This window comes from Narcine bancroftii, chromosome 12 (genome assembly GCF_036971445.1).
Source record: "Narcine bancroftii isolate sNarBan1 chromosome 12, sNarBan1.hap1, whole genome shotgun sequence".
Lineage (NCBI taxonomy): Eukaryota > Metazoa > Chordata > Chondrichthyes > Torpediniformes > Narcinidae > Narcine > Narcine bancroftii.
Genome location: NC_091480.1, coordinates 19,193,347 through 19,218,000, shown reverse-complemented (window position 1 = coordinate 19,218,000; position 24,654 = coordinate 19,193,347). Strand labels below are relative to the sequence as shown.

At 39.4% G+C, this 24,654-nt stretch overlaps 1 protein-coding gene across 2 annotated transcripts in view; it reads right to left on the bottom strand.

The window, feature by feature from the left end:
• abcc1 (ATP binding cassette subfamily C member 1 (ABCC1 blood group)) overlaps window positions 1-24,628 on the bottom strand; it is an 81,993-nt gene extending 57,365 nt beyond the window's left edge. For both annotated transcript variants that reach the window (XM_069905671.1, XM_069905672.1), the window contains exons 1-11: window positions 24,528-24,628; window positions 18,522-18,698; window positions 14,016-14,141; window positions 12,972-13,109; window positions 10,861-10,986; window positions 9,908-9,969; window positions 8,289-8,420; window positions 7,956-8,177; window positions 4,051-4,228; window positions 3,783-3,944; window positions 1,222-1,314 (exon numbers count right to left, since the gene is read on the bottom strand). In XM_069905671.1, coding sequence (XP_069761772.1) covers window positions 1,222-1,314; window positions 3,783-3,944; window positions 4,051-4,228; window positions 7,956-8,177; window positions 8,289-8,420; window positions 9,908-9,969; window positions 10,861-10,986; window positions 12,972-13,109; window positions 14,016-14,141; window positions 18,522-18,698; window positions 24,528-24,569 — 1,458 coding nt within the window. In that variant the 5' untranslated portion in view covers window positions 24,570-24,628. The remainder of the gene's footprint in view (window positions 1-1,221; window positions 1,315-3,782; window positions 3,945-4,050; window positions 4,229-7,955; window positions 8,178-8,288; window positions 8,421-9,907; window positions 9,970-10,860; window positions 10,987-12,971; window positions 13,110-14,015; window positions 14,142-18,521; window positions 18,699-24,527) is intronic.
• Between the last annotated feature and the right edge of the window lie 26 nt (window positions 24,629-24,654).

The following is a 24,654-nucleotide window of genomic DNA, read 5'->3' as shown; positions in this document are numbered from 1 at the left end:
GCTATTTCTTTCCAATCTTTTATTAAAGTGTGCTGACCTTAGGTAGCAGCTGTTTGATCATCAACTAAAGTATTGGCAGGCCAAACAAGAGAAGTTATTGTAACATTGAGTTTATTTTTAAATTATAAAAATCACCGGTAAATGACACAAAAAGGATTGTGCCCAGAAAAGAGTGCAGATGCTGGAACCTGGAGCAGAAAAATCTGCTGGAAGAACTCCACATATCATGCAGTATCGAGAGAAAGATAGTCAATGTTTTGAATCAGAAGTCCACATTAGATCCAAGATTATCAACTCCTTTTGCCTCCAGATGCTGACTGACCTGTCGAGTTGCTAAGACAATTTGTTTTGTTAACCCAGGAATATACGCACCGTTTTATTCGTGGAAAGGACGAACAAAATGGGCTTGCTAAAAATATTATTCAACAATATTAAAATCATCAATTAAGCACAAACTTGTACTGTCAATGCAGGGAATGACAGCAGTTACCTCATAATAACTTGTTACATTCTGAAACCAGGTTATGGCTCAGAATTTGGGCTACCGATATGTCATGTGGCATTAGACGGTGTCAGATTAGCAATCGCATAACATTCTGAGAGGAAGGAAAATAATCACTGGTATTTCCATATGTGTATGCAAGCCACTGTCTTAGATTATAAAACTGCAATAGAAGATTGCAAAACGCATGCACTCCTTTATACCATTCAAAGAATAAACTTGTATTAATTTGCTCCAGTTATGCCAACAATTTGACACCGAGGCATGATGTATTATTTCCATTATACTAGAAAATAAAAATACACAAATGGCCACATTCACTAATAAGCAAGAAGATCGTCTTCTGCAGCAACAAAAACACTGAAACAATAATAATTTCATAACACTTCACATCAGCAATACAATTAGAAAAGTAACTGGGCATTGAGTATCAAGCCTACTCAACTCACTGGTACGAAAAGATGCATTGTTTTGAAAAAAGAATGAGGTGTCAGAATATTGTTTTTACCTTATTTGAAACCATTATGCTTTAAGTGATCTTGGAAGTCCGTGGCAAAAATGTTTTTGAGGATACAACTTTCAAAGTTCATAGGATACTGAATATATAATCAATGTTGTTATCATTTAAGTTAGTCATTTTACTGGTTGATCTTGCAAAAGCGAGACAATAGACATTGGTTAAAGTAGATAAATGCTGAATAATCCGAAGTTCAATGTACCTGATAGTTTTTGGTCTTCATCGCAATCACACTGGTTATGGGGACTAACAAGATCATAACAGCCACACCAGCTAGCACGGAGGGCCCCAGATTCTAAACAAGGGCAAAAACAGTAAATTATTTCTCATCTTTCACCGAATTACATGGAGAATATTACAACCACCATATACTCTTAGACAATACCAGAAGAAAATGCATTAAGCTTTTTTATAAGACCCGTTAGACCCAACATTAACATTAGACCCATTCCCTCAGCAAAAACTTAAGTACAGCATTGCTCTTTCCCTGTAAAAGTACATCGAGCTTGTTCAATAAGAGTGCAATTACATCATGGATCATTATTAACAAGATTAGACCCTTCTCCATTAACAATGGCGTGAAGCAAGGCTGTGTTCTCGCACCAACCCTCTTTTCAATCTTCTTCAGCATGATGCTGAACCAAGCCATGAAAGACCCCAACAATGAAGACGCTGTTTACATCCGGTACCGCACGGATGGCAATCTCTTCAATCTGAGGCGCCTGCAAGCTCACACCAAGACACAAGAGAAACTTGTCCGTGAACTACTCTTTGCAGATGATGCCGCTTTAGTTGCCCATTCAGAGCCAGCTCTTCAGCGCTTGACGTCCTGCTTTGCGGAAACTGCCAAAATGTTTGGCCTGGAAGTCAGCCTGAAGAAAACTGAGGTCCTCCATCAGCCAGCTCCCCACCATGACTACCAGACCCCCCACATCTCCATCGGGCACACAAAACTCAAAACGGTCAATCAGTTTACCTATCTCGGCTGCACCATTTCATCAGATGCAAGGATCGACAATGAGATAGACAACAGACTCGCCAAGGCAAATAGCGCCTTTGGAAGACTACACAAAAGAGTCTGGAAAAACAACCAACTGAAAAACCTCACAAAGATAAGCGTATACAGAGCCGTTGTCATACCCACACTCCTGTTCGGCTCCGAATCATGGGTCCTCTACCGGCACCACCTATGGCTCCTAGAACGCTTCCACCAGCGTTGTCTCCGCTCCATCCTCAACATCCATTGGAGCGCTTACACCCCTAACGTCGAAGTACTCGAGATGGCAGAGGTCGACAGCATCGAGTCCACGCTGCTGAAGATCCAGCTGCGCTGGATGGGTCACGTCTCCAGAATGGAGGACCATCGCCTTCCCAAGATCGTGTTATATGGCGAGCTCTCCACTGGCCACCGTGACAGAGGTGCACCAAAGAAAAGGTACAAGGACTGCCTAAAGAAATCTCTTGGTGCCTGCCACATTGACCACCACCAGTGGGCTGATAACGCCTCAAACCGTGCATCTTGGCGCCTCACAGTTTGGCGGGCAGCAACCTCCTTTGAAGAAGACCGCAGAGCCCACCTCACTGACAAAAGGCAAAGGAGGAAAAACCCAACACCCAACCCCAACCAACCAATTTTCCCTTGCAACCGCTGCAATCGTGTCTGCCTGTCCCGCATCGGACTTGTGAGCCACAAACGAGCCTGCAGCTGACGTGGACTTTTTACCCCCTCCATAAATCTTCGTCCGCGAAGCCAAGCCAAAGAAAGAGAGCCAGTAAAAATGTACCCAAAACATGACTGACAAATAAAAGTGAATTCTGACAGCATCCATGAAACCATTTTGTTTTCAATCCTTTACCATCCTCGTCTTCTGCCATCTCAACTGACTAGTTTCTCTTTCTTCCATGAGGAAAAATAAATGTTTCTCTTTCCACAGTTCTATCGGACATCCTGAGTATTTTTAGCATGTGTTTTTCTGTTAAATAGAGCAGCTGAGAGTTTATGGACTTGCATCATTGATAATTTACTGATACAGAGCCCAAAAATAAGAGAAAGTTTGTGTTGATGTCAGAGCAGAGCAATGGTATTGAGCTCATCACTATAGCAGGCACACGGTTGTGCAGAAAATGCCCAATATGAGCAGTGGATCCAAAGGTTTGACTTCACAGCAGACATTTGAGATACTGACAAACTCAGCACCATTCCTCTGCTTGGATATCCACACAAACGTACTCAGCTTTGCTGCTAAAGATCACTAACTTTAATTGGAAAAGTAGAGAAATAGACGTAAACTAACCAAACAAAAAAAATTTTAAATCAGGTGAATTGGACAGCAGTGATATATATCCATCAGCTCCAGAATGACCTCAAGTAATCTTCTTCACACTTTGTAACCAGACTAATAGTACAAAAGGTCACAAGTGACAACAAGGAAAATAATGGAATGCAAAGAAACCACCAAGATGGAAAGCAACATGTCTGCAATCAAATTTTCATTATCAAAGTTGCTCAGGCATTTCATGAAGCAGAATGCCCTCCCAAATAAACATATAATGAAATAAATGAACAAATAACAACATAGAGGGATTGGAAGATTTAAGTTTGAAGTTCACACCCACAATAAGTACATTAAAAAAAATAATTTACGCATAGCTCTTCATATATGAAGGAAAATAAGCTATCCAAAAAAATGTGAACATTTAAGTATTTGTGAGTTTTACTCTTTAGTTCAGAGCATTATCTGACTGATACATTAAACAAGTTACCTGCCATAAGAAGTACATTGCTAGAATAATCTGAAGAGGGGCAGACCAAATCATGTTCAAGTAAGTTATCAAGTCCATCAACTTTTGTGCATCTACCGACATCAAATTTACAATTTCTCCAACCGTTGATGTTCTTCTGGCAGCATTTGTAATAACAAGGGCCTTAGCACACAACAAAAAAGATGACATTTTTCAACATATTCACCATTAAACGTAATAAACTTCAAAAAGCAGTTTATTTTTCATGCTTCTTAAACTAACTGGTTACCTTTCTGTAAACTGCTCCTATTACAGCAGTTTTTATTCTCATTCCGGTAACAAAGCATATTTCAAAATATTGATGGAGGAAGATAGTCTGTATTAATGCACAGAAAAATAGGAGGAAAGCATAAAAGTATCCTTGCCAGACTGGGGCTTTTTCATTTCTCACAAACTTCAACAGCAACCTGTTAAAAGAAAAAAAATGGTTGAGGTTTTCACATGGTCCAAACAATCATACACCAGCTTTGTAAAAACACAATGCTGGAGAAACACAGCAGTCAAAGTGTACTCTACTTAGCAAAGATAAAGATACATCACCAATGTTTCAGGCTTGTAATCTGTAATCACTGCAGGTATTCTCTCTCACTGCTCCCCATCTGTAACCCCTGGTGTCAAACTCTGACATCCCTTCAACGGACGCCTATACTAAAGAGGTTCTCTTTGCTTTCCGAAGGGAATTCTGTGGGATTCTCTCTCACTGCTCCCCATCTGCAATCCCTGCTGCTAGCGCTCAAGCCCAAAATGTAAAGTATATAAAGCTATATAAAGTACACTGTTTGACCTGCTGAGTTTTTCCAGCATTGTGTTTTTACTTCAATCACAGTGTCTGCAGACTTTTGCATTATACACCAGCTTTGATTGCCTGGCTTTATAACGTTTCTATGATTATATATAGTAGCAGTGAGTATGAAGAGAGTTTTTAAAGTCAATGCAATTCATAAACATTGCAATGGTCAAAATAATGCTCAACATTTTTTTGTCATCTGGTTATTACACAGACAACACAAGAAGGATCTTAAATTGATGTTTTCCTCAACTTCAATTTGCTTGGCATGCATGGTAGGTATTGGAGATGATACTTGAAGAGAAAATTTACACACATTCATTAAGGAAAGGTCAGATTAGAGACAGTCAGCATTCCTTCATGTGGAGCAAGGCAAGTCATGTCTCACAAACATGATTGAATTTTTTGTGAGGATAGGGCAGTGGATGTTGACTTGAAAGCATTTGAAAAAGTCCTTCACTGTAATTAATCCAGAGGACTGATGCACGAGAACCAAGGCAAATTGATAGCTTAGATTCAGAATTAACTGACCCATGGAAGATAGTGGGTGATGGGTGTTATTCTGGTGGAGGCCCACGATGAGTGGTGTTTGGGCCCTTGTTGTTTGTGAAACATACGACTTGGATGGACAGGTGAACTAGTTTGCTGATGACACAAAGACTGGTGGAGTTGTGCCAGTGTAGGGGGCTATCAAAGAATAGAACATGATACAGATCAGATATGGGCAGAGAAATAGCAGATGAAGTTAAATCTGGACAAGTGTGAGTGTTGAAATTTTGGAAGTCAAATAAAGGAGAAGGGGATTTGAAGCCTTCATTACTCAAAGAACTTGGTAAAGTTTTTGGGCCATACTTTATGATTCCATTATGATTTTTATGACACAAGTATTGTGTAGAGAGAATTGTGGGCACAGGTGCATAGATCCTGGAAAGTGGCCATGCAAGTAGATAGGGTAACAAAAAGGTTTATTACACTTGCCTTCATTAGGCAAGGCACTGAGTACAAGAGTAATGGCAGTAGATGGGAAGCCATGGTTTCTGAAGTTGAACATCTCAGATGTCCTGGAATGGAAAGCCTCATCATGGGAGTAGATATAGTAGAGTAGCTATTACAATTTTTCAGGAGAAAGGTTAGGAAGAGGTGTGCTCAAGGGAACTGTGGGAATTGGTGAGTTTATAAAATATGTCTGTAGGTAGTTTGTCTCCTGAAATGGAAAGAGAGAGAGAAGATCGAGGAAAAGGAGAGTGTAACCAGGGATGGACCAAATAAATTTGAGCTCAGGGTGAAAATTTGCAGCAAAGTGGATGAAGTTGACGAGCAACACCACAGTGGTCATCAATATAACAAAGGATGAGTTGAGGAATCTTGCCTGTGTAGGCCTACAGTATGGGTACAGGAAGGAACTGGAGACACTGGCAAGGATACAAATGAGATTTACCAGGATGCTGCCTGGATGACTGTGTAGGAGCTATGGTGTGAGGTTGGACAAACTTGAGTTTGCTTTCTTTGCAGCCAAGGGTGAGGAGAGAAATGAAAGAAATTCATAAAATTATGAGAGGCATTGATAAAAGTAAGTGGTCAGAATCTATTTACCCCAAGGTAAAAATGTCAAATACTAGGACGTGCACTTTAAGGTGAGAGGAGAAAAAAGTTTAAAGAGATGCAATAGGTCATTTAAAAAGCAAACAGAATGGATGACAAATTGTCAGGGATAGTGATGAAAGGAGATATAGGTCAATTACCCCTTATCTGAAATGCATGGGAACCAGAAGGGTTTCGGATTTTAGAACACCATTTTAAAAATGCACTCATTCACTCAGGCTTAAAGATGCATGTGTTGACATTACTATACAAATATTTACATATGCACAGATTAACTAAAATAGACATATATTGAAAAATCTACACTCAATAATGCACTAGTTACATCCGCTACGTCCCATTCTCCAATCGGGATTTCTGAGCTCTATTACGAATTACATGCCACAGATGAAAAATAGCTTCAGATTTTGGATTTCAGGTATTCGGACAAAGGGTACTATACCTGTACAACAGTAGCATTTAAAATGCTTCTAGAAAGACGTGAGCATGTAGTGGATAGAGGGATATGTGCAAGCAGCAGAATTTTAATTTAGGCTGCATATTTAGTGTAAACATGTGAGCCAAGGTCATGTTCTTACACTGTATTCATGCTCGTCCCTTTCTCTGGCCAGACTCCATATCACATGCAATATAGATTTTATATTCAACACTGGGGATAAGCTCGATGCCAGTTCCCCTCTAATACTCAAGAGCCAATCATCGTCCTTCATCTAACATTCTCCCCTTTTCCATTCCCATATCAGTTGCTCAACAGCAACATTTGTGAACCAGACTTCTTAAATCCCATATCAAATCCATGATTTCATTACTAATCTTTCAACTTCCACATTTTACAGAATGTAAAGAAATCCTCTGGTCAAAACACACTGATTTCAAAACCACAAATTACACCAGACAACAATTCTTTCCCACCCACCCCAAAAGGTTTGCTTCCTAGAGGAAAAAAAAAACTGGGGATTATGATAGACAACTTCAAGCTGAACACAAAGATAATTTCAGATTTGCTGCATCATGTTGGAAGTAAGAGAAACATTAAATTAATTTTTATTGAATTTAGCATATTTAACCGCATAATGATGCTGACATATTTGTGTTAGTTCATCTGATCTAAATATGTTTTGCCACTAATTTTTGTTTGTCCTCAGCATCTGGCGCATCATCATGTCAATAATTCCTATTATTACAAACATTCACTATGCTATTGCCTGAATAACATGTGTTCAATCTATAATTAATGTAATGTACAGCATCTGTATATGTGAGCTGCTTTTATAGCCTGTCTGCAACTATCCTTAATAAGCATGCCCTGGCCTAAGACAACATTTGCATAGCATGTGCACAGAGTGCATGCCCAGACGTGCTTGGACTGGCCAAAACAGCTTGCTTTGTGGGCAATATACTCATAGACTTAAAATATGACAGGAAATCACAAAAATAAGTTGCATCTAAAAAAACCTTGGGCTTCAGCAGTATCTTTGAAAAACTACAGGATTAACATTGTAACAAATCCATGATCACCTAAGTCAGTATTAGGGAGGAAATTTTAATAAAAACTTTTTAAAGCCACACTGGTACATTGGATTGAAATTTAAACACTACAGGATGATTTATGAAACGAGCACAATAATTGTTTTGTCCATATTCATGCTACTAGTGGCACAAATGTGTGTGGGATTGAGTAGATCAATAACTATTCTCAAGATAACAGATTTAATGGCTGCTTTGCCAACCTTTGTGCAACTTACTTCAAAATTTCAGGACTTGCAAACAATAACAAGTCGTGGATCACTTTATAGAGGAAGCTAATCATAAAGTATGGCCCAAAAACTTTGCAAAGTGCTTTGAGTAATGAAGGCTTCAAATCCCCTTTCTTCTTCAGAAGAGGTTCCTGCACTTCATCAGTATTCTCCTGCTCCTTCTCAGCTCTATTCCTGGATTTCTTTGGAGACAACGTCACCCCTAGTGGCCTTTTCCATCAGTGCGAGAGAAAAAAAAATTGAAGATTAGTTAGTTATACTTTTCACAATGAAAAACTGACAATATTTGCCATGGACAACATTTATAAATTCAATTCTTACTTTCTTATCTTGGAACATTCCTTTTCCCATTCTTCAACTAGATGTGGTACAATTATTTTAGATGTATTTTTCCTGTTTAAAGACCATAAATCTTTTGGTTCCAATGGTCGTTTATATCCCAAAATAGTCATTCTGAAGGATGAATGCAAGAGTTTCTTAATCTTTACTTGTTTTCTAGCAGATTGAAAATTGCAAATTAACAAGCTATAAAACAACAGCAAAGTTTCTATTGCAGTACTTCAGGAATGAAAAAAAGTGAAAGCCAAGAAAAATTCACACAACTTTCAGGATTAACATTAGCTTTCAACAGAAAAATCTTGTTTTTACATAAAGGTGAATTTTAAAAGATCTTATTGGCAAATAGTACAAATCAGAAAAACAAAGAAAATGTGCATGCCATTTCACTCATATCAGCCAACAAAAACAGAACCTACATCCCCTACAAAGGAAATGTTTTAATTTCCTTTGCTTAAAGATGTGTCCAGATTGGGAACATCAAAATAATATTATACACAACTGAATTATTTTCAAATTCATTAAAGTTGAATTGTGAGTGGACATTTACAAAAAGAAATATGCATTAAGCAATAGACTCAATAGCAAATTTAATTGAGTAAATACCAAATGGTCTTGGAACATCACTGTTATTTCTGTTTATGAGGTACAACAACTCAGGAATAAACTACAAATGCTTTGGATACAATGGTCCCTAGGTTTAAAGGAGAGGAATAGCAGTTTAGAAATTCAAAGGAAGAATTATTTCACCCAGAAAGTGATTACAACCTGAAATGCACTGCCTGCAAAGACTGCAGAGGCAGGGACCGTCTCACAACATTTAAGGAGTATTTGGACAAGAATAGTGAAGTCAGAGCAGGCTGTGGACAAAATGCTAGAAAATGGGATTAACCTAGTTAGGTATTTGCTGGCCAGGATAAACATGTTGGACTGAATGGCCTGTTTCTATGAGCCTTGAACAAATTGAAAAATACTGTTAAGCTTAAAGTTAGGCCTATTATGGTCTTGCAAAAATAAAAACTACACCCAAAAATATTATTGGTCACAACTTTCAAAATTGTATTCCAACCAAGGACATCATTCATGAAATACGACAAAAAAAAATTATTTTAGCTTTGTCTTCAAATACAAGCATACAGTCAATATTTTTACTCTATTTTCTTCACAACCCCACCAGGAGATCTTCTGTATTTGGAGCACAATACATAGGAAAAGACTCATTCCCAGCCACACTCTATCCAATCCCTCCTGTCAGGAAGATTCACAAGATATCATGCACCACAAAAATTCAAGGATGGCTTTTTTCTTGCTGTTATCAGACCCCTGAATAAACCACAAAACAGTAAAATTTTGTTGCTTTTGCTCCATACCCACCAATCTCTCTTTAACTTTGCACTTATGCATTGTGCCTTACTTTAACAATGTATGGAATATCTATTGGTCTGCTCACAATACAACTTCCATCAGTACATCTTGGCAGCTGTGATAATAAACTTGAACATGGAAAATAAAACATGCATTTCACATATTACTGGTTTCAATTTATTTGGAAAAACATTTGAAAATACATCTTCCTAGAGACGAGCTGAAATAATGCCACATACCTTGTAAACCACCAGAAAGTTAACTTTGACAGAAACGAGGCACTTTGCTCAGGACTAAGTTTCTAAATAAAATTTAAAAAAAGAAAAAAAAATTACTGCTCCATCAAAAATATTACAATGCTTATTGATATTGAAAATGCTCAAATGCAAAGAAACTGAAACGTTAACAAATCCACGGGTTACCCAGATTGACAGCAGCAGAATAAGATACAACCAGCTAGAAAACATGTGAATGTTGCTGTTAGTTGAGAAATAGCAATAAAAGAAACAGAAAATAAGAATTGGCTCTTCAAGTATGCTCTCTATAGACTTGGAAATTGTCCAGAAGTTCAATTTTTAACTCACATTTTGCAAAAATGCATTTGGATCATTTTCACATCATAAAGATTTTTCTCTTGGATTCAAATCTCTGGACAGTTAATCCACTCTACAGTATTGTAAAGTAGGGGCCATAATCACCACACCACAACACCCAATGCATTTTTACTTCACAAGGAGAATGGTGCTGGGTCTTCAGAAGTTGAGCTACAGGTTAGGATTTTATTCCTTGCAGCCAAGAAGAATGAGAGGAGATTTGATAGAGGTTTACAAGATGATGAGAGATATAGACAGGGTGGATGCTAGTAGACTTAGATTGGAGGAGATAAATACGAGAGGTCATAGTTTTAAGCAGAAAGAGGAAAGGTTTAGGAGGAACATTAGGGGTAAGTTCTTTACTCAGAGAGTGGTGGGAGTGTGGAATGAGCTGCCATCTGATGTGGTGTTTTAAAAATTGGATAGATACATGGAAGAGAGGGGTCTGGAGGGTTATGGAATGGGAGTAGGTCAGTGGGACGAGCCAGATGATGGTCAGAAAAGACTAGAGGGGCCAAATGGTCTGTTTTCTGTACTGTAGTGTTCTGAGGTTCTATGACAAAGATTTGTCTGTTTATTTTAATTAATTTAATACTCACCGCATCCTTAATATACTCAGAGAAGAGAGGAGGACGATCGCTTTTACAGCAAAGTATCAATTCAATCACTACCAAAGCAAAATAGACATAAAAGGTAACTTCCCGAAAAATATCCCTCAGAGGATCCTGGAAAAAAAGTAGAAAATTACTCTGAATAAAAATATTTTGCTCATATTGAAAGCCCCTTTTTGCTGAAAAGGAATAATCTGTATAAAAAGCAAAATATTCAGCAAGTAAATTGTACAGTTTGCTGTTAAGCTCTTATACCGGTGTCAATAGTTTAAAAAGTTTATTCCAGTAGGATTTTTTTTTTAAAAATTCAAATCATATTCCTTCACTCAGAAAATAGTCCCCATCTTTCACAAGCTACCTTTACAACTGTGGCACAATTTCTGTAACATGACTACAAATATTAATGTCATTAAGCACAATAGCCCTCTTGGATCAATGGAGGGAACCTTGGACAATATGGTCACTGAGACAGCCATCAGTGGGCCCCCCTAAGCAACGATGAGAAGCTGGAGGAACGCAGTATCCAATGGCAGAATGGTCAGTCAACATATTGGATCTTTACTGAGACTGAAGTAAAAAGGGGGCAATATGATGTAATATGAAGGGGAAAAGAAGCTAGAAAGAGACAAAGAGTGACAGGGTATTGGACAAAAGGTGAAAGAATTGAAGAGACTGAAAGAGACCACTGACATGAGGGGTAAAATTAGAGAAAAGTAAGAACGAAAGTAGGTGAAGAGATGGAAACCAGATACAGATAGGGGAAAGACCTACAAATTAGAAAAATTGATGCTCGCACTGCCAGGTTTAAGGCTGACCTGGAGGTACAAGAAGTGCTGTTCCTCAAGTTTAATTTTAGCCTCACCCTGACCATGGACAAGGTCAAGTGAGGACAGTTTGGGAATGGTGAAGGGACTCAAAATGTTTGACCATTTGGACAAGATAAAAGCATGCTGGTTTTCTTGAACGCAAACTATACAAAGTCCCTGAGAGCAAAACTCACAAATATAAACCGATAGCTATCAGTCACCTCAACTTAGATCTCAATTACTCCCATGAAGGCCTCAGCACATTTAAGTCAAAGGCTTGTTTTCTTTTCACCTCGCGCTACAAATATATATTTCTAATGTTTTTTATTCAGTCGTAGAAGTACAGAAGAAATCAAAACCCGACTGCTTCACAAGGGGCCCATAAACCTTGAGTGGAGTCCTAACAGGGCCACAACCAGAAAAAGGTGGAGAATGGTTAGTCTAGATTGAAGCAACAATCTTAGAAACAACTTGAGTCTGCTTTTTAGTGCCAGTACCAAGGGAGGAATTAATTGGTGAAAGTGTCATGCTTTATGATTTTACTCAAAGCCCGATTTTCATCGGGTTGCACGTGGTATGAAAAAGAATAATTACTCAAGGCTATTATTCATGACTCCATTTTAAAGAGCTGCAGTTACCGCATTATCCTAGCCAACATATTTAATCAAGGTCAAGGACATCTTAGTCATAATTATATCATTTTCTTTCCTACACATTTCAAAAGTCAACAAAATTTAAAGCACTGATCACAAAATGTATGAAAGGTTGAGGGCAGGTTTATATGAAATGGATGTTATTTCAAATGTATCAAATAGTAAATTTTTTCCTCTTTGCAAAATGCCAGGATCTTAACTCTTCCCTACAAGCAACACAAGACTTGCTTTCAGAAGTACGTGCAAAGTACAATAGTCACTGAAGTTCCTGCAATTGGCCCCATTTATAGAGTTGGATGCAAGTATCGGAACTCAGAACAATTTTGAATTTCGTAAATTTGCTTTGAGACGAAGACAGGTGGGCACCAATTTCACGTTTGTTCTCTCCAGAGGTTAAAAGTCAGTTCTCAGGGAAAATTCACTGGATGTAGGCATAATAGTCAAGCTGGTTATGTCTTATTAAGTGGGTTTACAAAGTGTGCTGGAGAGCTAACTGTAACCAAGGAAATATACCATTGAACGAAGGAATGACATGGGAGAAATGAATACAAGAAACATTTGAAATTAAACTTTGTAGTATATCAAAATTAAATGCCATCAATTTTTTTTAAAAAAACAATTAAAAATACAATGTTCCTACCTGTTGTACAGCAGCCATTATGTTTGATCTTAATTTTGGAATGGCACACACCAATGCCAACAGCCAAAAGATCAAAAGAACAGCAGAAGATTGCAAACCCTTCAACCTCTCGTATTGAATAAGGAAAACAGCAATCAACTGAAATTTATAAAGACAGATTTAGTATTAACACAGGCCAATTCAAAATATAATAATTGTATGCCTCACTTTACAAATTTCTTGTTCAATCTATTGATGTAGATACGAGCATAAAAAAACTTAAATAAGACCAAATCAAAAATAGCCATGCTATTTTACTACAGCATGGAATGACAAAAATCTTAAAATGATACACAGTATCTAAGATTTTTAATTTAAGATGTTAACACTTAAAAGGGGATGAGTGGAAAATTATAGGATGAATCACCAGGGTCCAAAGGCCAAGGTGAATGAAGTCATAGATATTAAAAAGGGTGTAACTGAATGCTCTTAGAAGATAGTCGTCAAGAAAAGCCAGATTCTCTGAGGTTGGCAGGGCTAGTTACAGAAATGAGAAAGGGACACAAATATACATAGACAGGCATCCTTCATGTGTATGGGGGCTGAATCAATTACATAGGTTGAGATCAAAGCAGCAAAATGTATTCAATTATTTTTTTTTTAAGAAAGATGATGTAGGATTGAATGCTGAAGATAACATTAAGGATATGAACAAGACTTTCACCTCAAATCAACCCAAAGGAAACGTAAGCTTATATGACTGTGCAGCACGCAAGAAGAGCGAAATAAGACCGTGAGTAATACAGGAGTAACCGATGACAGTCTGGAAAATCTGCTCATCTGGCACTACCAAAGTCCCAAGGGTGCTAAATTATCAGTATTTTAATGGATTTTTTCCCCAAGGGATTGAGATCATATCCTATAGTACAGTCACCACTGTTTTTCATTACACCAATTTTGAAGTGGGTCATCCACCATTTTCTCCCTCCTTCCTTCAACAGTGTGGTCACATTTGCAATAACAGCAAATACATTTTTAATCTTGATCCAGAAGCAAGGCAATTACCATTGTAACCCCAAGAACTGCAGGGCTCACAATGAAAACAGGAGCTTGCCCAAATCCAGTACTTCTTTCCCAGAAAGCGTAGAAAACATCTGCCCAGCAGATTATCCATAAGGCAAGCCCCAAAACCTGCAATAAAAAGTGCATTTATTAACTTTTGAATTAATTTCAACATCAATGTTATAGATTTCTATAAATGTTGAATTAAAATGTTAATCGTGACAGTACGAGTCACAAATTTATTTGAATACTTTTCTCGAAAGAGACTGCAATGACACAATACTGATCCCAATTATATTATAACGTGAGAATCAAGTTCAATGCATTTCAATGGAACAGATTTAAAAACTGAAGGTAAGATTTAGTTCCTATTAGAATGAAAATTTAGCATAGAGCACCCCAGTTCAGTTGTTGGAAGTACCAATCTAAAATCAAACACAACTATGCAATATGCAATTAACTTTCATTGGCCTAAAACGGTCACGAATAGTGACCCATCAATGGTCCACATCTTTCAACAACACGTTCAAAGAAACACAGAAGAACCATCAGCTTGCAGATCCAAGAATTTTCTCATTGGAGAGTTTTTTTTCTTTGATCCCCATCTACTGCACTTTTCCAGGGCTCCTCAATGCTACACAGTCAATCGCTGCATTGATTATGAGCAAGTGTGTTGATGAAGACTCATTCCACCTTCAGATTGAGTGGACCAAATAGTAACTAGCTGGATTAGATTGTCTTCTATTATGAATCCAGAGGATCCCAAAACCCAGCAGCAATAGATATTCACCAAGATAAATGGTGACTTAAACAAAAGTTGCTTTTAATCATCTTTAAACATGAAAACAGGATCAACTTAACTAACCTAACTTAACCCCCTTCTACTTCTAAGTGCAGAACAGTCCAATCTCACTTCTCATTCCTCCAAGTTTACTGGTTGCAGGCAATTATTATACCGTGCACAGAATTTAACATTTATGAAGTTCATCAGATTTTGGTGCTTGAAAGGTAAGATTCTTGTCGGTTTTCAGAGAGAGATTTGTTGTTCCTGGACACAAACTGATTCCTTTTAATCAGCCATGTCAGTGTCTTGCCAAAGAAACTTGCCCCATCAGTGTTTTCCAGATGATAACCTCATTCTTTCAGGTCACCACAGAGTTCCTTATTGTTTCTCTCATTTCAAGTGAAACATTAGACAACCGGTTCTCTTCTCTTGCATGAACCACAAGGGCTTTGACCAGGTTAAACTAAGCACTCACAACCTGTCTTGCAAATGGAGTTTTCCACAAGCTTTCCCTGCTGCTGACTGTAAAACTACAGAACTGATCTCTCTCTGAGAAAAAAAAACTGTTCAACTCTGCTTGCAAAACCACATGACCCTCTTAGAACAGCAAACTGCACTCCAGACAGCTACTCCTCCGATCTCTTTCGTCTGTTGCTTTTCAAAGCAACAATCCATTAGTGAAGTCTCTTGGGCACTCCCCAAAGTTTTTGCAAAGGCCCCCAGGAGCTGCACTGTCTGGCTTGAGCAGAGCTCCAGTATTTTAAACGAGATCTGTTTTGAAGTGTTTGTATGTGACCTAAATTAAAAAAAAAACCTGTCCCAATTTATCTCCCAAAAACATATCTGTATACACAACAAACACAATATAATCTGTCACACTTCTTTTTAATGGGCAAGATGTACCTGGGTAACATTCCATGTTGCTAGCTGGATACTAGTCTTGCAACGATAATGCCATACTGAAATCCAGCTGGCAACAATTCCCACTTTAGTCTCAAAAGATCCCAAACGGAAATATTGATTTCTCTTTGTGAATGCTGCCCACCACAGAGACTCTTGAACTTCTCTTTGTTCAATCAAACTTCTAGTATCAACAATTCTTGTGTTTCCCTTGCTTCTTTACCTCAATTAAGTAATTGAGCAAGCTGTAGAAGCAAGTCTTCTCTTCTATGGCTCATTTGTTTTCTAGTCCCATAGCCTTTGCTCCCTACAATTTCTTGATGCAACATTCACCAATTCACATAGCCCTAACACTGGCTTTGGTGACAGCTTCAGGAAGCATCCAAGAGTGATCATCCACATACTTCAGGCAAAGCATGGTTGCAAATACCTTGTCTCTGGCACTCATATGCTGGACTTTGAGGACAAGGATGCATCATCAGCACGAACCTCCATTTTCTTAGCCTTGCACACCTGTTCAGTATTTATTTGACCATGTTCCCTCACAATTAAACGGGACAGGATTTGCATGCTTTGATCCAATTCCTTTCGTTGGGAGCATTACTTGGCTCGACTTTTCACATACTGAGCATGCATATTCATCTACTGCAGAACTGTCAAGTTGGCCCCTCATTTTTAAGAATACTTGATGATGCCCTTTTGCATTCTTTTTTGAACCAGGGTTAGAAACAAACTTCATAAAGGATGGAATATGCCAGATGACAAGATTATGACAGAGTAGAATACTGCCGAGTTTAGCATTTGTACAGTAAGTCAATGGCAATGCCACAACACATTCTTTGTTGTGATAATAAAACGTATCTGCAATATGTAGATCAGAAGATAGATGAGTAAATAGAACCTTCATGGCATCAAGTCCTTTAGGACTCATTTAACTCAGTCATGGCGGTATAACTAAGCCTATCCTTGCTGGTAGAAACCAAAGTCCCCCCACCCAAAGTACATTCTTTGCCAATGCAACTCTTCTTGTTCTTTCAAGTCCCATTCCAAATAGAGTGTGGCGGGGGAGTGAAATGGTGGACGGTGGTCAGTTTGACATTTCCTCCCTGCATTGATACCAAGCACAAGCAGTCTTCCAGAGGAAAAAGTAGGAGAGAACATAACAAACTAGGCTGAAACACCTCATCACAATCTAGACCTGTACTAGAACAGATAATAACACTGGACAAAGAAGATTTTGCTTCCTAAACCCTTATGAGTATATTTTATGGATTTTGAGCTCATCTTAAAAGCTTCCTATCACATATCGTTATTTAGATATAACATATTATTGAGGTTTCTTGTCATATTTTAAGTCTACTTTAAGCGCACAAAACCGTGAAGTGCAGCAGATCACTTAAAGTACATTTTCGGCATTCGCACTTGGACGTCTTCCCTGCTAATCTTGGTGCAGACCGTGACAAACATGGTAAAAGGTTTCTCCAGGCTATTGCGACCATGGAAAAGCAGTATCTGGGCAACTGAAATCCATAAATGATGGACAACTATTGTAGGACACTGACCCGAGAGGTATCAGATGCTAAGTACAAACGAAACCCTGCAGCAAAACATTTTTAGATTAGATAAACGAACGCAATTTGTCAGCATCATAATGCAATCAAACAGATTCAATAAAAGTTAATTTCATGTTTCTCCATTTCCCTGCAAATCTGATATTATCTTTGAGTTCCATTTTTTAGGAAGCAAAACTTTTGGAAAAAAAATTTGTTGACCATATAGGATAGGAATGAAGGGGCAAAGCTTGAATAGCTTAGTGTTAAACAGTCACATCTGCTGCTGTTTAGAAATTAAGCTATGGACATTAGAAGGATATTGAAACTTGGGTGAAGAAATAAGCCAATGGCAACAGTGATTCACATAATGAGGAAGGTAACCAGACTATAATGAAAGGAGAGCTGACAAATGGAAAATGTGCTCACCCCAGGAAATGAAGGCTCATGATATAAGTTAATGTTTTACGAAGATGAATAAAAGAAATTATGAAACGTGGTCTGTTAAAAACATACAACCAGTTGTGGCTTTGAAATTAAAAAAACTTTGAGGCAGAGAGCGTTAGTTTTGCACGAGTGAACGTGGTCAACATTTAAAAAAAGGCTTTACCAAAGACTGACTCAATGTCAAACTAGAGGAAGAAACTAAATTGTCATAGAAAATACAAGTCAAACAATTCATTTCCCCACAGGCATCAATCCTGCTGGTGGAAATTTCCACAGAAGATTATAAATTTTAAATCTCTTAATTAAGCATCATGGTTCTCACATGAAAGCTATTTAAGTCACACTTTAAAGAACAGAAAAACGCACCTTCTTCACTAATTTCTCTTCAGCAAAAGATTTTCTGACTTGCTGTGTCACAGTGATTCATCTGATTGTCATGAGACAAACCCAGTCATGCATTATTGTACTGGTTACCTCCTCAGCCACACAAAAACAATTTGCATTTTTAAAGCTGAAAATTATTGTGATCGATATGCCCCATTGTCAGTTATAGCAAGACATTCTCCATGCTCCAAACATCAAGTTTATGGCTAAAACAGTTAAAAACGAAAGAGACGGCGCGCAGAGAAAGAGTGAGAGAGCACACACGAGAACGAAGCTGAGTTTCTCGAGCACTTCTCTGTCTAAAACTTGACATTCTATTTGTGAGGCAAGTCAGAAAATAAGCTTAAATATGCACAACTAAAATTAACAATTGTAAAACAATAGTCATGTATTCCTTCACACAAGTACCATGACATGATGACGAAGTGAAGTTATCATTCTTACCGTTTTAATTTTATTCAGGACTGACATTCGAATATAACCTTGGTTATTACAACGAAGATAAAAAAAGTAGAAAGGTAGACATGTCCAAATGTATATACACGGGATCCACACTAGCATGGTTATCTGGAAGCAGTGTGTAAAGTCTGGATTATCCGAATACCATGTTTTGTTCCAATCCTGCAACATACAAAGTGAAGATTTTAATCTACTATAGAAAAAGCTGTCCCATTAAAAACAAAATCAATATAAAGGCACCTTTAGAATCAGAATCAGGATTTATTGTCAACTGACATTCAGTGTTTTGTGGCACCATCATAAATATTATAACCATCTTAATGCCTCTCAAAGCATTTCATCACAGTAGAAGTTAGTGTTACTGAGTAGCAATAATTGAGGCAGCTCACGCGACTCTTAGTGGATTTTTTTTTGATTGATGCCCTCTTGAAGCTGGTGGGAACCTCTCACTGCCACAATGAGAGGCTGAATATGTCCGAGAACACTCCAGCTAGTTGGTTGGCGCAGATTTTCAGTACCCTGCCAGTACACCATCAGGGCTGGACACCTTGTGTGAATCAAATTAGTTTTACTGTATTTGTATTCACTCTAACAAAGCAGTATGATTTACTTACCTACTTCAAAGCAGAGAAATTGTACCCCTGAAGAACATTGACTTTGCTCAATAAAAGTCGAAGGGAAATCTCCAACCAGCGCAAACCTTTGTCATGTTCATCAACTCCATACCACAATCCAGGTTGGAATCACTGTTACAGAACATTAAAGTAGCACCTATAGCAAACTCACAGAGCACAGGGGTCTGATGGGCTATGAGTAAACAAATTTTGGGTAATAGAAGCCATGGTCCCACTGCTGAAGTTTGAGACTCTCTGAGAGGTGGCAACATCTCTCAGGAAGAAGAACTTCTTGACTCCAACCAGGAGGTGGAGAAGCTGCTACCGGCGCCCAGACAACCTACTACAGTGTGCAGTCATTGCCTCGCTTTGGAAATTGGGACCAGTCCAGGCGTTGATAAGTATAATTGGGAAGGGCTTGCATATTGTAGTTTGAATTCAGCTTTAGATTTAGTAATAAAGATTTGTATAAACTGAAGTGCTCTCAGTGTGTGTGTGTGTGTGTGTGTGTGTATTTTCTTTCGGTAGCTCAAACACCGTGACCAATCTAAAACGAACAAAGTGAGAGGTACAAGTTGACCCAGGACAATAGGCAAGAGGCCAAAAAAGTCAATGAGAGCCAAGTTGCAGTTTCAATGGGATCAGCCAAATACCAAATACTCAAGTGGCCTACTTTATCTCCAAGGGACAAACTGAAGAGTGAGCATAAAAGAGAGCCAAGATTCCAATTACTTGGATCAAAATATAGTCAAGTTTCAAAGATCAAATGGAAGATACACATCCTATCAGTCAGGGTCACAGATTTGACAAATGTCATCTGCATAACTTTTGACATTGCTTATCTGGCCAATAACTCCTTATCTTTATACGCAAACATTTCACGAGAACAACTTTTCACATTGCGTTTCTCTTTTCACAAAATTATTTCATGAATGCTTGATAATCTAGCCTCGTGCTTAAAAATTAAGACCAGAACTTAAGCCCAAATTAACAAAAACTAATATTCTTTAAGCACCATTGTTATCACAAAGGACAGTGTTATGATTCATTACATGATCAATTGGGTAATAATATTTCTGAAAATTAAATACTTTAGCATGAATCACAAACCTGCTATGCACTGACTTACTAGATAACACAATATGAGGTAATGAAAGTTAGAATGTCAGCAATATAAAGGTGATGTTATGCAATTGGAATCAAATCCTTGATTTTATTTTAGAAATCCCCAAATATCTTGATAGTCTCATTAATTTTTCAGCAAGGCAGGACAATCGACAATTGTTGGCATGCATCAAGTACAATTTCAAATATTTTTAAATTAAAAATTAGAATGTAAAATGAGACTAGGGAGTAAATACATGCCCCTAAAGTCCCATGTGCGCATTTAACAAGCATAATCAAACAAAAATATGATTCACCAAAGATAAAAATCACAAAGTCAGGTGAAAGAATGAGGAAGAGAAACACGGAACCAAGAATTTCATGAATATCAATAACCTTGAGCAGATCTCACCTTTGCAGGGTTAGTCAAGGGTAGGAAGCAGACAGAAGTCACCAAGCACAGAGCGATGATGAATGAATTGAGAGTTATCAATCAAGAGAGCAACTATACCACATGTTCAAATAGGGCAAACATTCACATTCAGCCCCAGATAATAGCCAATAAGCAGTGAGGCCAAATTGGATGGACATGGAAGGACCAGGAATACCAGTCACTGTTCTCCATATTGCAATTATTTCATGATGAGGAAGGCTTACTGATTTTATCAACCATCAACATCCTGGAACATAAATGGCATTTATGTGATGACTGGGATTTGGGCAGGACATGAAAGAGGGTCTGTCCCAACCATGGTTGCCTTCAGCAGCTGACAAAGCAGTAAGGAGCAATAAGAGATGCCACTGATTTTTATTTGCTTTTAAATTTTACTTTGGTGAAAAAAACTACTAAAATTAAAAACCTATTTTCAGTTCACCACCCACAACTAATAAAATTAAAACAAACTAGAGCCTTTGACTCTTGATCAAAAAACAGGAAACACTGAAGAAAAAAAAACAGGGTGCCATAAACTGTACCAGAGGAAAGAATAGGCTTGTTTCACTTTTTTTAAATTGATCAAGTTCTGGACTTATCCAATCTTTGCTCACAAGATCCAAACCCATGACTGTTATCTTCCCTTCGTTCCAACAAATGAACAGAGAAGGTAGATCATTAAAATAAAATGGTAGTGACACGGTGCAAGTTGCTATTAGAATGGAAGCATCATTTTGGACGGTGATGCACAGACAAGAAATCAGAGGAATTTCTGAGATTTCAGAAAGAAATTCTACAATTAAAAAAGGTTGAACCGGCCAATCTTGTCAATTGCCACTGCACTGGATGTCATTTATGACAATTATTGAAGGAGCAGAAGCACCTGGAACAAAAATATGTTTTTATGTTAATAAATCTAGACCCAAGAAACAGGAGCAGGAGCCTGCTCAGCTATTCAAGATCATGGCTGATCTGATCATTGACTCAATCTGCCTTTTCCCCATATCCCTTAATTCCCTTTTTATGTAAAAATCTATCTAATTGAACTTTAAACATGTTGAATGAAGTAGCCTCAACCACTTCCCTGGGTCGAGAATTCCATAGGCTCACTACTCCTGGGAAAGTTTTTTTCTCATCGCCAACTTGAATCTACTCCTCTGAATCTTGAGGCTGTGTTCCCTAATTCTGGACTCACCTACCAGTGAAAACAATTTTCCTGTCTCTATCTTATCTATCCCTTTCATAATTTTTCAAAATTCAAGTGAACATAATCCCAGACGATTTAGTCTCTCCTTTTAGGTCAACCCCCCCCACCCCCATCTCTGGGATCAACCTGGTGAATCTCCTCTGGACTGCCTCCAAGGCCAGTACATCCTTCCTCAAGTATGGAGACCAGAACTGTACACAGTACTCCAGATGTGGCCTCACCAGTACCTTGCACAGTTGCAACATGACCTCCCTGCTCTTGAATTCATTTCCTTTAACAATGAAGGCCAACATTCCATTTGTTTTAATAACCAGTTGTACCTGAAACACAATTTTTGGATTCAAGCACTCGCAAGTCCTACGGCAGTTTTTCACCATTTAAATAATAATCTGCTCTTCTATTTTTCCTACCAAAGTGGATGACCTCACATTTACTAACATTGTACTTCACCTGTCTGACCATTGCCCACTCATCTAACTAATTACATCCTTCTGCAGCCTCCCCACATCCTCTGTACACTTTGCTTTTCCACTCAGTTTAGTATCATCCGCAATCTTGGCGACACGACACTCCGTCCCCTCTTCCCAATCATCAATGTATATGGTGAACAGCTGCGGGCCCAGCACCGACCCCCACGGCCCCCCACTTACCACTGTCTGTCAATCAGAAAAACACCCATTTATCTCGACTCTCTGCCTTCTGTTGGTTAACCAATTCTTAATCCATGCCAATATACTTCCCCCAACTCAATTCATCTGTATCTTATTGATAAGTCTCTTGCGTAGCACCTTTATCAAATGCCTTCTGGGAATCCAAATATACATCAACCTGTTCTCCTCTATCAACCACAGCACCCATTATATCCTCAAAGAACTCCAGCAAGTTTGTCAAATAAGACCTGCCCTTTTTGAATCCATGCTGTGTCTGCCTTAAATGACAGCTTCAAGTAACGCATTAAAAGATTTGGGAAAGGATAAAAGAGTCTATCATTGGGGTTAATCCTTCACAAGAACAAAGGTGATCACAGATTGCTTTTTGAGAAGCACTGGAGCGACAGCAGATCTGAGAAATAATGCAGTATACAATACAGAAGGAAGGGAAACCGGTTATAATATTGATTGGCAAGAAGATACAAGTTATACAATCAGTGGATGTTGAAATAGTACTTAAAAATTGCTATTTCCTAATCTCTGCCTTTTAATGATCATCTCCCCTCAAAGAGGCAATGAAGGGAAATTAAGGTCATGTCTGAACTGGAGAGGAAACATCTTTGCTGAGAGGTTTGCTGGTGTAAGTCAAGAAGGTACAAAACAGAGTGCCAGGACACAGAGAACCAGAAGAGCAAGTGGAGAAATGACGGGATGGAAGAAGTAATTCTGAAAGAAAGAGACAGCTAAATTAACAGTGAAAATTATGTGTTTTTTTTAAATGCAAGGTGTATTACGTAAGCAGAAGAACCTCCGAGCTTTCTTTGATTGACATATGAAATTGTAGCCATTACAAAGACTTGGCTATAAGAGGTACCTCAATGCTCCTGCATTTCAATGTTTTAGCCAGGGAAGATAAAGAGGTGGAGGGACTGCATAACTAATCAGGCAGATTGAGACTATTACACGCAAGAGGAAATGAACCTGGCAAGAGGACAAAAGAAGGGTGCAAACTCTCTATTAAGAGATGTCGAACACTGCTGACTTGACCATTCCAGGCTGCAGGACTACGTGCTGAGCGAGGGACGCGGTGGGCATTAAGGGAAGTAGCATGATGATGAGATGACTATCGCCACGTCAGTTATTTGAACAGTACCTTTCCCCCCCCCCCCCCTATTTTGTAAATAATTGAGGCCATCAGCGATTAAGACAAATCCTTGAACAGTTTATTTCCTGTATTGTATACAATTCATTATCAACACAGTATATTTGGGGGGGGGAGGAGAGGGGGGGGAGGAGAGGGGGGGGAGGAGAGGGGGGGAGGAGAGGGGGGGGAGGAGAGGGGGGGGAGGAGAGGGGGGGGAGGAGAGGGGGGGGAGGAGAGGGGGGGGAGGAGAGGGGGGGGAGGAGAGGGGGGGAGGAGAGGGGGGGAGGAGAGGGGGGGGAGGAGAGGGGGGGGAGGAGAGGGGGGGGAGGAGGGGGGGGGAGGAGGGGGGGGGAGGAGGGGGGGGGAGGAGAGGGGGGGAGGAGAGGGGGGGAGGAGAGGGGGGGAGGAGAGGGGGGGAGGAGAGGGGGGGGAGGAGAGGGGGGGAGGAGAGGGGGGGAGGAGAGGGGGGGAGGAGAGGGGGGAGGAGAGGGGGGGAGGAGAGGGGGGAGGAGAGGAGGGGAGGAGGGGGAGGAGGGAAATACCATGCCCTCCCGATGAGCAGATAGGCAAATTGTGGAAAGTAAAAGAGAGGTACTTGAACACGCCCAAACCTTTCGCCCCGATCCAAGGGTTTCGGCGCCAAAGGCAGGGCTTTGATGTGACGTTCTCCGCGGGCCCAGCAACATCTCCCCCCAGGTGACCGCGGCGCGGGTAAACCAAGGAAGTGGCGGCCAAGGCCTAATTGCCGGAGACAAAGCCACCGGGCAAGGGCGCTACCGATGAGTCGAGGCTCCGCAAGCCCCGGCATCTCATCCAGCCGCCTGAAGAAGTGACCTTACCCAAAACACGTCTCTTCGGCCCTTGCTGCAGAAACCCTCCATCTCCGTCTTCCCGCCGAAGGAAGCAGCCTTCTGTCCGCGGGGGGCGGTGGTGACGTCACACTCCCGATCGGGGCGGGGGGCGGGA